The sequence below is a fragment of the Vigna unguiculata genome, chromosome 7 (assembly GCF_037176805.1).
Source record: "Vigna unguiculata cultivar grain cowpea cultivar isolate G323 ecotype 2 chromosome 7, ASM3717680v1, whole genome shotgun sequence".
In the NCBI taxonomy this organism is placed as follows: domain Eukaryota; kingdom Viridiplantae; phylum Streptophyta; class Magnoliopsida; order Fabales; family Fabaceae; genus Vigna; species Vigna unguiculata.
In genome coordinates this window covers 40,134,218-40,146,730 of record NC_140798.1, presented here as the reverse complement: position 1 = coordinate 40,146,730, position 12,513 = coordinate 40,134,218, and the positions used below count along the sequence as shown (strand labels likewise).

The 12,513-nt window shown below is 29.8% G+C and overlaps 1 protein-coding gene across 6 annotated transcripts; it reads left to right on the top strand.

Moving 5' to 3' along the window:
- Nucleotides 1-5,984: 5,984 nt before the first annotated feature.
- LOC114190660 (putative alkaline/neutral invertase D) lies at nt 5,985-10,807 on the top strand. Of its 6 annotated transcripts, none has more exons than XM_028079634.2 (6): nt 6,241-6,421; nt 6,624-6,722; nt 7,039-7,429; nt 8,330-8,761; nt 9,033-9,594; nt 10,225-10,807. In XM_028079634.2, exons 3-6 carry the CDS (start codon nt 7,052-7,054, stop codon nt 10,518-10,520), a joined length of 1,668 nt encoding a protein of 555 aa, XP_027935435.1. In that variant the 5' UTR covers nt 6,241-6,421; nt 6,624-6,722; nt 7,039-7,051; the 3' UTR covers nt 10,521-10,807. The 6 variants fall into 6 exon arrangements, with proteins under 6 accessions (XP_027935434.1, XP_027935432.1, XP_027935431.1 ...); XM_028079632.2 differs by having other exon boundaries at nt 7,003-7,429; XM_028079633.2 differs by lacking the exons at nt 6,241-6,421; nt 6,624-6,722 and adding an exon at nt 5,985-6,130.
- The last annotated feature ends 1,706 nt before the right edge of the window (nt 10,808-12,513 follow it).

The following is a 12,513-nucleotide window of genomic DNA, read 5'->3' as shown; positions in this document are numbered from 1 at the left end:
GAGGTTGATATTCTTGTAAATAATAGAGTTGATAAGTTGAATATGATATTATGTTTAAATTGTTTATGTTTAGTTTAGCTTTGAAATAATAAGTTTGGTTCTCAGTAGCTATTTTTAAGGGAAAATAATATTGTTTAGGATGTCAAAATGTATTGAAAGGGGATTTCGGGGATGAGAGTATCCTGACTCAACTAGTATCTCACTCACATCATAGAGTGTGATATCTAGGTCGTGTGAGTCGAAGTAGGCTCCACAAGACAAATGCCATGACATGAAAGATGATCATATTTATGGAGCTAGTGGAATTAATCCTGTCATGGTTTGGTTTAAGTCATTTGGTCTTAAAAGTTAGAAAATTATTTGAGGACTTGGGAGTAAGCATGACAAATATAGACTTTTACGAGTCCATTCAATAATACACTTGTTTTTTTTTTAAAAAACTGTGTAAGCATCTAACAAAATTAATAGTGTATAATTTTCAAGTTGTACAAAATTCAATTGTACACAAAATTTTTGGTCTTCATATAAGCATATGAAAGTTATTTTTTGTTTAAACTTTATTACATGTTTGACTTTTAAAATTATTCTCATACCTTTTATAATATGATTTACTTTTTTCTACACTTATTTTAAATGCATTAGCTTACTCTTGTGTTCTGTGTGATGTCTTGTGTTGTTTGTTATTTTTGTATGCAATGATTATATATTAATATGTGAGTAGAACTAGTAGTTCGGGAATTAGAACCAGTCATGATAGTTTGGGATAATGATAGTTTAGAAAATAAAATTTTTATCTTTCTTTTAAAAATTTGTATCGAACTTATATATCATACTCTAAAATTTTGATAGTTTGGGATAATGATAGTTTAGAAAATAAAATTTTTATCTTTCTTTTAAAAATTTGTATCGAACTTATATATCATACTCTAAAATTTTGAGATGTTTAAAAAATGTTATTTTGAAATATATTGTTAAAGGATTCTAATAACCTTTAAACTTATTCTACACGGACATGTATGAGACTTAGAATATTAATATTATTATTAAGTAATGAATTAAAGTTTTTTAGTTTCATATTTTGGGTTTACAAATATATATATATATATATATATATCAGGATAAGTACGGTTGGCAAGAAAGTAGAAGAGTGGATGACTCCTATTTGTTTCAATTGGTTTGTAAGAGATTGTGGATGCTGGTTTGCGGGAGGAAGGGTAAGAAACATCCTCTCAAAATTGAGAAGATTTGAGAGGATGAAGATGTAAATTACAAAATGCCCTTTGCTTTGGTTTGGTCACTCCTGCTAGGTGAGTGTGGTGCGTGGACATTGGTGAGGGAGGCGCCTTGATGATGCTTCGTGGTGGAGGTGTCCTAGTGGAATCCTGATTTGTAAACCGAAGGATGAACAAGAACACATGAGTGGAAAAAGCTGCTTAATATAATATTTAATATAATATATAATGTATAATAATAATAATAATAATTATTATTATATTAATTGTATTAATTATTATTATTATAATAATTATTGTTATTATTATAATAATAATAAAAAATTATATTTTTGTAATTTTAAATAGTAATTTCAATTTTTAATATCATTTTTACTACTTACATTTAAATTTATATTACATTTATCTTTAAGGATAAAATGGTATTTATCTAATTTTATCTATTAAAATATTTTTTTAATCTATCATACTCATTACATCTTACACAAACTTTCATCTTAAATCCACTCAAATCACACAATTTTTCTCTTAATCCAAACAAATCACACTATTTCTTCAAATTCATCTACTCACTCTTTCTCAAATCCTCTCCCCAATCTAAACTCACCCTAAAAAAGTACAAACAATAAGATATGTAAACAAAAATAAATTTAGGTGAGTTCACTTATTACATCTTCTACAACAATAATAGTCACATACATGTAAACAAATAAATAGATAGTGATTAAAGGTAATTTATTTTCCTCAAAACAATAATTATGTAACAAAAATAATTTGATGTATACATTTACAAAAGGATAAAAACATATGAAGCAACTTCAGTTCATCGCAAACACAACTTATGCCTTCAATTGCTTATAGACTTAATTAGATGCATATTGAATCACAATTGCAAATTTCTTATACTTCAATAATGTAGAACCTGAAATTCAATTTATCCTTTTATTCTATATGGTCATATTCACGTAACTAAATTTGCAGTTGAATCACGCCAAAGTTTTAAGTTTAATATTAAAGACTCTCTACTCTATTGAATTAGACATGACCAAAGTAGTAAACATCACACAACTCAAGTCCATCTTACGCATAAAATATTAATTAACTCAATACACGATGTTCTTCATATATACAAAATTACAAATGCACCTGAGAAAAGTAACAGTGTTTAATTAATAGAGTAACCTTAGAACTTGTGTCCCCCAAAGACTAAATATACACACAAAATAAAAAATAAAATAAAAAGTAAAATTGAAAACAAAAAACAAATAAAAACTCCTACCAAGTCTATGAAAATCGCAACCAATACTAATGTGATTTACAAGTAAGGATGTGAAAAAAATCCATATTCGCGGGTATCTGCAGATAAAATCTGTAACAGTTAGGAAATAAATATTGTAAATGGTTATCCACGGATAACGGGTACGGGTATTTTTTATATCTGTATGTTAACGGGACGAGTACGGGTATCATAGTATTCGTACCCATGGATACTCGTATATGCTATACTCTAATTTAAATTAAAAAAAATGACTAAAATATTAACCCATTGATTTTGAATGAGTTATTTTTTATCCATTGATTTTAAAAAATCTTCATTTCTTGATTAATTGTCATTCAACACTATTCAAATAGGTTATTTGCGCTTTGTTTGAAATTTATAAATTTTTGCATTGTATTTTTATTTGAATTTATGGTTGAAATATGTTGTTAAATATTAAAATTTGCTTTTGTAAATACCTACGAGTATCCATGAATATTAAAAAAATATGCGTGTACCCACATAATGTATATCCGTACAGATACGAATACATGTACGAGATAAATATTTATCTAACGGGTAGGGTACGGGATGTTACTACCCGTACCTTACCCGTCCATTGACATTCCTATTTACAAACACAATAACTACAAAAGATATTATGTACGAGAAAGCAAGAAAAAGTATGAGGAAAATTAGAATTCAATCAAACAAGAAAAAGAAAGAAACTAAGAGTAAGAGTGAAACACATTACTAGAACAAAACATTTTATAAACTCTTAAAATTTAATTGAGAGAAAAATTATATTATTTAATTTATTTCAATTTTATATATTTATTAATAAAATATTTCACACAAATTTTATATATGTGGAGAATATTTAAAAAAAAAAAACTGCATTTTTATCTGCAGATTCATATTTACAAAGAAAATTTGCTAAAAATATTTGTAATTTTTAATGTTTTTTATTGTATGTTTAAAATGAATTATATAATTATAAATCTGATATATACATAGGTAATTTTAAAACTATTTAAATTTTTTTTATTGATAATTTTATAGGGGAAAATTCACATGTATTTACAGCGGAAATTTAAGAAAGATCTAGACGTTATTTTTGAAAAAATATTTTACATGCACATATTTTTAACCAAAAATTGTCAACCAGAAAATCTACAAGTATTAAATGATTCTCTGGCAATGTAATATTAACACACTGTATCAAGAATCTCGTGCTACTTTAAAACCTTTGGAATTATCTACTTCTTCAAGTTTCATTCTCGTGTTATGCATGTTAATTAATTAAAGAGTTTTTTCAAATAAATACATTGATTTAATATTATGATACACCAAATTGATCTCTCAATGACACGGAACGTTGAAACAAGGATCAATATATGTTAGATTTAACATAAACTCCAAAATTTTATTCAACGATTTTTACTGTTTGCAAAATGGTCTTTCATGAAACCAGAGATTAGCAGCAGATGGAAAACGTGGTAAAAGTGAATAATAATTAATAATAATAATATAAAAAGAGTTATTTGAGTCACATTTTTATATTTATAATAATGTGCCTGGAAGAATAAAACAATATTTGTGTCACTCAGAGACAATGCGTATGCGTAAGACAATCACGCGAGTTATTTAGATAATTAAGAACCCTTCAAGATATACGAAACACATCTTATCAACTTCCTCTATCAATCTAATTGTCCTTTTCAATCATAGTAAAAAAACTACAAAACTTCATCATTTTATTTTATGACTTATTTACATGATTTAAATTGAAATAACTTATGGGTTATGATTTTCATTCTTGACTTACAATATCTTTATGGACAAATTGCGAAATGAATGGTTCAAAATTTCATCAATAATAATATTTTCATGCCTCTATATACATATTTATAAAGTATTTGTCCCCACATTTATCTTCATTTTGTGTTTGATAGATCATTTTATAGCTTCAATGAAATTTAAAAATGTTAAATTTGAACGGCTTTGTTTTTTTTTTCTCGTTTTCAATGAAAATGAAAAAAAAAAATCACTACACATTTAAAACTAAGAATAAAATAGAACATTGCAAATGGTGTGAAGTGAAGTATTTATACAGTGAAGGTTTTAAGAAGCAGACATTAAAACTTGTTATATATTATATTAAAAAATGAATAGTGCACCTAGCATGGCTATCATCATTCTAATATTTCATTTATTAAATGAAAAGAGGTAATTCGCCGAGATGAGTGACGGAAGAGACATTATTATTTACTATAATTTTTAATGGTTCGATCTTGTTGAAAAAAACAATATTAAACTTGGTTATCTAGAGAAAAAAAGAAAGAAAAAGAATAATCTTAATTTAATTATTTCCAAATATATTTCAATGAATTTTGCATTATTTCAACCCAACTCGTAATTTAGATCGTAATAGAAAAAGTAGATGAGATGTTGCCACCTAGCATTTGCATGAAGCAAAATATATGTATCTATAAAAATTAAATAGTTTATGTTTTGAAAAAAATTCCAGGTATACATTTGTGTATCTCGACATAGGTTGAAAAATACGGTCATTATTGTAACACGCTTGGAAAAAAATGACACGGATTAAGAAAAATAATTAATTCATTTGATATTTTCCAAAATTTTGACTTTCATACTGATTTTTAAATTATTTTTTTTTCATTATTTATCATCAGCAACAGAAATAGTCATATATTTAATAGACATATTATGAAAAATACTCAAGCTCATTAAAACTGTAAAATATCGTATATAATGGTGATTAGAGGGAGTACTATTTAACATTAACTTTAGCATTCATTACATATGGTAAAAAGTTTCTCGATCTTTGAATTTTTCGAATTAATTTTCGATGGGGGCTTTTAAAAGTTTTCTTAATAAAAATTCTTAAATGTTCTTATCTCTTTATCAATTTTAATTATTCATATTTATAAGAAATGGGTAATTATTAAAAGTAACAACACATCACAATATAATTTTTTAAACATAAATTTGAAATACAAATGTATTAAATATGTTTATATATTTCAAGTTGTATAAATTAACTTAAATATTTTAAAAAAATATGCATATGTTAAAATATTAGTTTTTTTCATGTACGTGAAACAACCTATTATGACGAGAGGGAGGATTAAAAAAAATATTAATTTAATAATGAGCCACAATTATTAATATATTTAATTGTAATTAGTATGATATAAGATGGTATAAACTTGTTTTGAATATTGTTACAGCATGATGCACAGCATCACACCTTAACATCCGAATTCCTATATCAAAAGTCAATTTGTTTCCGCATTTATTTATTTTAGAAGAAGGAAAAGTGAAATTGAAGTTGAAATGTAGCTATCTCGGAAGAGAGAAAAGAAAATCCCCAAATCAACCCACCTACCCAATTAATAAATTATAAAATAATAAAATAATATCTCGTGAGAAAATATAAATACACATGCTACGATAAGATACAACTCAATCTTCCCATTTCCAATTTTGAATTCACGGGAACAGAGGAAAGAGGAAGAGAAGGTGTGGGAGAGATCTCAACGCCACAAACGGCAACGTTTCGGCCACGTGGACACTCCTCCTAAACCCCTCGCCCTACCACCGGCTGCTTCCGGTAACGCTCTATCACGGAATCAAATTGTTAGGAATAAAAAATAATAAAAAAGGAAAAAGAAAAACGGGGTAGGACGGTACGGTCCGTTGTTTCCACTTACTCCGGGACTCGCTTTATACCGTTCGTCCCCCTCTATAAATATCGCCTATCCACCTCCGCCTCATTTTTTCTTTTCTCTTTCTCTCTTCTTCGCCATTCTCTTTTATCACTGTTTTCCGGCGAAGTCGCCGGCTAGTAACCGTCGTTTCTGCCGGGCAATATCTCTTCGCGGCGCCGTTCTCTCTCCCTCAGGTTTTCTCCTTGCTTCACATCTCGACGTCGTTTATTTCCCTTTCTTCCTCTCAGATCTGTCTCTTTTTCTGTGCAACCATGAATTCTCCTCATTTCCAACTCACACCTTCTGAATTTACCTCGCGTGCCTGATTTATTTTTTGGGTTTAGTGTCTTGTTTAAATCGTTTAATAATGGTGATTCCTCCGTTTTTTATTCCCAGGATCTTGATCTGTTACTTATATTTCTTTAATGCGCCACTTGTCTTTTCGAAATTGTGTCCGGCTTTTCGAAATTGATGATGCAATTGGTGGAGGTGAAGGTGATTTTTCGTGTTGCTGAATTTGTACTGAGATATTTTTTAAAATTTATATTCTGGTTCTCTTCCTATTTCTGGATTTTAATCTTTACGGAGGGTTGATTATATTATAGTTTTAATCAATTTGATTGTTTTGATTGTGACTTGTGATTGTGCTCTGTGGTTCTGATTCCGTCATTCGCCATGTGTTTTTTATATATACACTTGGTTTTTTTCCGATTTGGTTGTAGGAATATGCTTGTTTCGGTTTTTACCTTAGAACATTGTTTTTCTGGTTGTGTAGTGGTATCCGTTTCTGATACATTCGTTGGGTTATTAGAGAAGTTGAGAAAATGGACGGCCATTTGGGAATGAGGAAAATCAGCTCTCACTGCTCCATATCCGAGATGGATGACTTTGATCTCTCACGTCTGCTTGACAAACCAAGATTGAATATTGAGAGACAGAGATCATTTGACGAGAGGTCACTCAGTGAACTGTCCATTGGTCTTGGGAGAGCTGGCTTGGAAAACTATGACACTTATTCGCCTGGTGGAAGATCTGGCTTTAACACACCTGCTTCATCTACGCGGAATTCATTTGAGCCCCATCCCATGGTTGCTGATGCCTGGGAATCCCTCAGAAAATCTCTTGTCCACTTCAGAGGTCAACCGGTTGGCACAATTGCAGCTGTTGATCATCAATCAGAGGAAGTTCTAAACTATGACCAGGTGAACTCCTCAAACAATACGGAAATGTCATTCCGTTCTTGGGGTGTGTACAGATCTTTTTTAAATGCGCAAGCTATGGAAACTTATTGTGTGCTATAGAACTGTTATGAATTAAGTTGTCATTAACATACTTCTTTATTACTTTGATTTGAAAATAGAAATACTCCAGCACATTTGCGTGCAACGTACATTTAATTTCAAACTACCGAAAACCCTTTTATTATTTACTAGTTTTCTGAGGCAATTTGAACTTGAAACATCAAACAATTTTGTGGTTACCGCAAAATTTATGAGACATCTGGTCTATGATAACGAAACATGATACCATTTGTTTGGACTATATTTATTAAAGAGCTTGAACGGAATGAATTTAATAGTACTGCGACATATAAAACAGATTCTCTATTGTATTTCCACTGAACTCTTGAGTTGACAATATTTTGGAAGTCCCGTCATTCCTTAAAATTTACAGAAATGAATGTTGTTGATGTTGAATGTTTGATTGTGCCGGACAATTCATTTGTTTTACATACAGTTTGGTAATGACAATGCTTGGATGAATATTAATGAAAAATCTTGCTATGCAAAGAACCAAACTGGCTTGATAAATGTAGTTGCATACAGTTTGGGCACCTTAAGACATTAGTTCTCAACGACCTTAATTTCATGTTCCTATAGGTGTCATTTATTTTTAGCAATTAGACTTATAGTTACTTTTTTAGGCCTTATTAGTCTAAACATGCAAATCTATTCTTTTCCTTTGAAAGGTTATTGATTAAGAGAAGAATCTGAGGTTTTGTGTTAATAGTTCCCCTCTCCCCATAATCCTGAAAGCTATTTTTATCGTCACACTGATGGTAATCATCTACGAATGGATATAATTAAATATTCTTTTTACAGGTTTTTGTTCGAGATTTTGTGCCCAGTGCTCTAGCCTTTTTGATGAACGGTGAACCAGATATAGTTAAGAACTTCTTGTTGAAGACACTTCATCTTCAGGGGTGGGAAAAAAGGGTAGATCGATTTAAGCTTGGGGAAGGTGTGATGCCAGCTAGTTTCAAAGTCCTCCATGATCCCATTAGGAAAACAGATACGCTTATTGCAGATTTTGGTGAGAGTGCTATTGGAAGAGTTGCTCCAGTTGACTCTGGATTCTGGTGGATCATTTTGCTTCGTGCTTACACAAAGTCTACAGGAGATTTATCTCTGGCTGAATCAGCATCTTGTCAAAAGGGAATGAAACTTATATTGACTCTATGCTTGTCAGAGGGGTTTGATACATTTCCAACTCTGCTTTGTGCTGATGGATGCTGCATGGTTGACCGAAGAATGGTAAGACATATTTGTGGTTGTTTCTCATTATGTTAAGATAATTAATGTTGCTTCTGTTATCCAGCTTGTATAAGAATGGTATTGATGGGTAGTGTTGAATTTTTTTCTTACACGGACAAGTATGTTTTTACACTGATCAGTTATCACATTTAAAAAATTTTCTGAAGTTTACTCTCAAGTCCATTTAGTTAAGATTCATTCGTATTTAGTTGATTTTGAAGAACTGTAATACTGTATTAATTGTTTCTTCTTCCTTTCTTTTTTCTTGCAGGGTATTTATGGTTATCCTATAGAGATACAAGCACTTTTCTTTATGGCATTGAGGTCTGCTTTGTCAATGCTGAAACAGGATGATGCCGAAGGGAAAGAATGTGTAGAGCGCATTGTGAAACGATTGCACGCACTAAGTTATCACATGAGAAGTTACTTTTGGCTTGACTTCCAACAACTAAATGACATTTATCGGTATAAGACTGAAGAGTACTCACATACTGCAGTAAATAAGTTTAATGTTATTCCTGATTCTATCCCAGATTGGGTATTTGAGTTTATGCCAAATCGTGGGGGCTACTTTATTGGAAATGTCAGTCCAGCTAGGATGGATTTTCGATGGTTTGCTTTAGGCAATTGTGTTGCAATTTTATCTTCTTTGGCAACTCCAGAGCAATCGATGGCTATCATGGATCTTATTGAAGCTCGTTGGGATGAGTTAGTTGGAGAAATGCCCTTAAAAATATCTTATCCAGCAATAGAGAGCCACGAATGGCGAATAGTTACTGGCTGTGATCCCAAAAATACCAGATGGAGTTACCATAACGGAGGATCTTGGCCAGGTTCTTCCTTTCTGCTTATTTATTCAAACTTCATAATGCATTTATAATGGGGTTTGGTAGTGGTTATACTTCTGATATACATGCCAGTTAATTGGGTAACCTCACTAGGTGTGCTTTAGGCATCGACTAAGATTTTGCCACAAATACCACAGGTTTCAAAAATATATACCCTCATAGAGCTTAGTAGCTCAATTTTCAAACGGATATACACCTTTTGTGTCGCCATATTTACGATGATAATATGTCTGTCATCAACAACAGAAAGGCAGGATGTGTGGAACACTCTTTTGTTTGAATGTTGGTAACTTTACAAATGTGTTGGTGCTCGTTTATTTGAGATTTTGAAAAAGAGAGATTTAATGATGCATAGTAGTTGATTTATTTTTGTAGGGATTTCATTAAAAGCAATTTTTTTAGTTATAGTTAAAAGAAAAAAAAAAAGACAAGTAGTGTAACTACACCATTTTTCTTCCAAAGAAAGCATTCAAAATAGCTTCTGAAATATGTTTTTTCTAAAGATTGATCATATTTAAAAAGAAATGACTTTTAAGAAGTAAGTTATAAACTTAATTTGGTGTTCTTTTTTCTTTTTTAACTATTCACTTTGGTATGTTTGGGGCTGGAATGCAGTGCTCCTTTGGCTAGTAACAGCTGCTTGCATCAAAACGGGGAGACCGCAGATAGCAAGACGTGCAATTGAGCTTGCAGAGAATCGTTTACTGAAGGATGGGTGGCCTGAATATTACGACGGTAAACTTGGAAGATATATTGGGAAACAGGCAAGAAAATACCAAACATGGTCTATCGCAGGTTATCTGGTGGCAAAGATGATGCTGGAGGACCCGTCTCACTTGGGGATGATTTCTCTTGAAGAAGACAAACAAATGAAACCAGTTATTAAAAGATCGTCTTCTTGGACTTGCTAAAACACTTCAGGTGATAGATAAATAGTATAAAAAACGAATAGAAAAAAGCTTAGAAGATGAGATTGTTGTTTCAATTCACGGCACTATTCTTGGTGATTCCCTTCCTCGTAGGCTTGATTAAAAGTTTGGCTTGTGTAAAATGGCTGTTGCTGAGACTGGCATCATGCTCTTCCCAAATAAGTAAAAAGACCCTTCAATTCATGTTTGCTAAGTTCAATGCTACCGTCCCACATGTTGCCTGGGATTTTATTAGTAAGATAAGAAAGAGTATCAAACATTCTTCATTATATTAATGTCTTTCCCTCGTAGTTGTCAATAATGCTCCTTTCATCAAAAAGAGCCTAGAACACTAAGTATTAGTTTTTCTTTATGGAACTTTAGGTCTACCTTCTCATTGCTAAGAAATATGGTAAATTGTGATTGTTTTTACCAATTTTTCGTGTAGACGATGCACTTTCAATTATATATTTTTTTTGTTTTTATTTTGTTTAGGAGCTTTTTTCATTTATTATTGTTTTGCCATTTATGGGGCCAAACAAATTTTGCTTTGTAACATTTAACATGAAGCAATTTTAATGTATTTTTTAAGGAAGTAGGTTTATTGTTAGGCAAATAAATTTGTAGTTTATTGAAGTGTCAATCAATTTAGCTAATTAAAAAACATGAAAATTTAAACTGAAAATTTTAGAAACTGGTATAATTATGTTTTTGGATCTAATGTTATAACCTCAGTCCACATATGGTTTTAGAAACTGGTATAATTTCGTATTAATATTTGTGTTTCTTTTTAATTGTATATTTTTTCTTTAATTTCTTGCTTTTGACATAACGAGCCTGACAGAGGTCTGCACGGCTATTAGTTCAGTGGTAGAGTGAGATCTTAATAATTGCGATGTAATTTTTCTGTTTGAACCGTTCAGAGATTTAATGTAGTTCAGAGAGATTTGAGATTTAATGTAGATCTAATTTTCTCTTTCTTTACATGCGATTTAATGTAGAATTCATACCTCCCTCATCTAAGAAGTGTTTTAAACTTTTTTTTGGGAGGTGCCGAAATGAAGGTGTGGACAAAGAACTGGTATTGCATTTTTTTTTTTCCTTCACATCTTGTTAACAATTTAGAAATCATTTTGATTTCCAAGTTATATAATCTAAAAACTTTAGAATGTTTACCCTACCTCTTTTCTTTCACTGAAATATTATTTTCTTCATGAATAAGCATTTTGTATTATACAATTTTTGAATGTGTTTCTTTAGATTATATATTTTGAAATATAAAATTTGTATCATGAATTATGTAATTTGAAATATAAATTTTGAATTCTAAATTATGTAATTTGAAATATAAAATAAAAATATATTTTAAATCAAATAATTCAAAATACAAATTTTATACTTAGGATATATAATTAAGAATATAAATTTTGTATTTAAAATGTAATTTTTATTTTGGATATAATAAATTTTTATAGTTTATTGGTATTAATAAAAGTTAAATTTTTCAAAAAATTTAAATTTTTCAATTTCAGTGTGCAATTAGACTTTAGTAAAATTTGAGCGTACAATACTGAATCGAATAAAATTTAACATAAAACTTACTTAAGTATCTCAAATTTAATTTATACAAATATATGTATCGTGAATGGTAACAAATATAGACGATACTTATTATTAATGTCAGGTAGAATAATAAAAAACTATGAAATTTTAAAATCTTAAAATTATTAAACTGTAAAAGTTTAAAATTATAAATTTATAAAATTATAAAGTTATAAAATTTTAATTTATAAAATTTTAAAATAATAAAATTATGTGGCGACAACTTATCTCATCATAACATTCATATGTTAAATTAACATAATACTGATTTAATTGAAATATTAAAATTTATTAAATACTCAATATACACTACAAAATTTATGAAAAAAGCTTCTAAATTTATCATATATCTGAAACATAATTAAATCAAATTTATATTTTAAAATCTATAATC

Coding starts and splice junctions, on each gene's coding strand:
- LOC114190660 (XM_028079633.2), top strand. CDS start 7,052: ATGGACGGCCATTTGGGAATGAGGAAAATCAGCTCTCACTGCTCCATA. Junction 8,762..9,032: donor GCATGGTTGACCGAAGAATG/GTAAGACATATT, acceptor TTTTTCTTGCAG/GGTATTTATGGTTATCCTAT. Junction 9,595..10,224: donor TAACGGAGGATCTTGGCCAG/GTTCTTCCTTTC, acceptor GCTGGAATGCAG/TGCTCCTTTGGCTAGTAACA.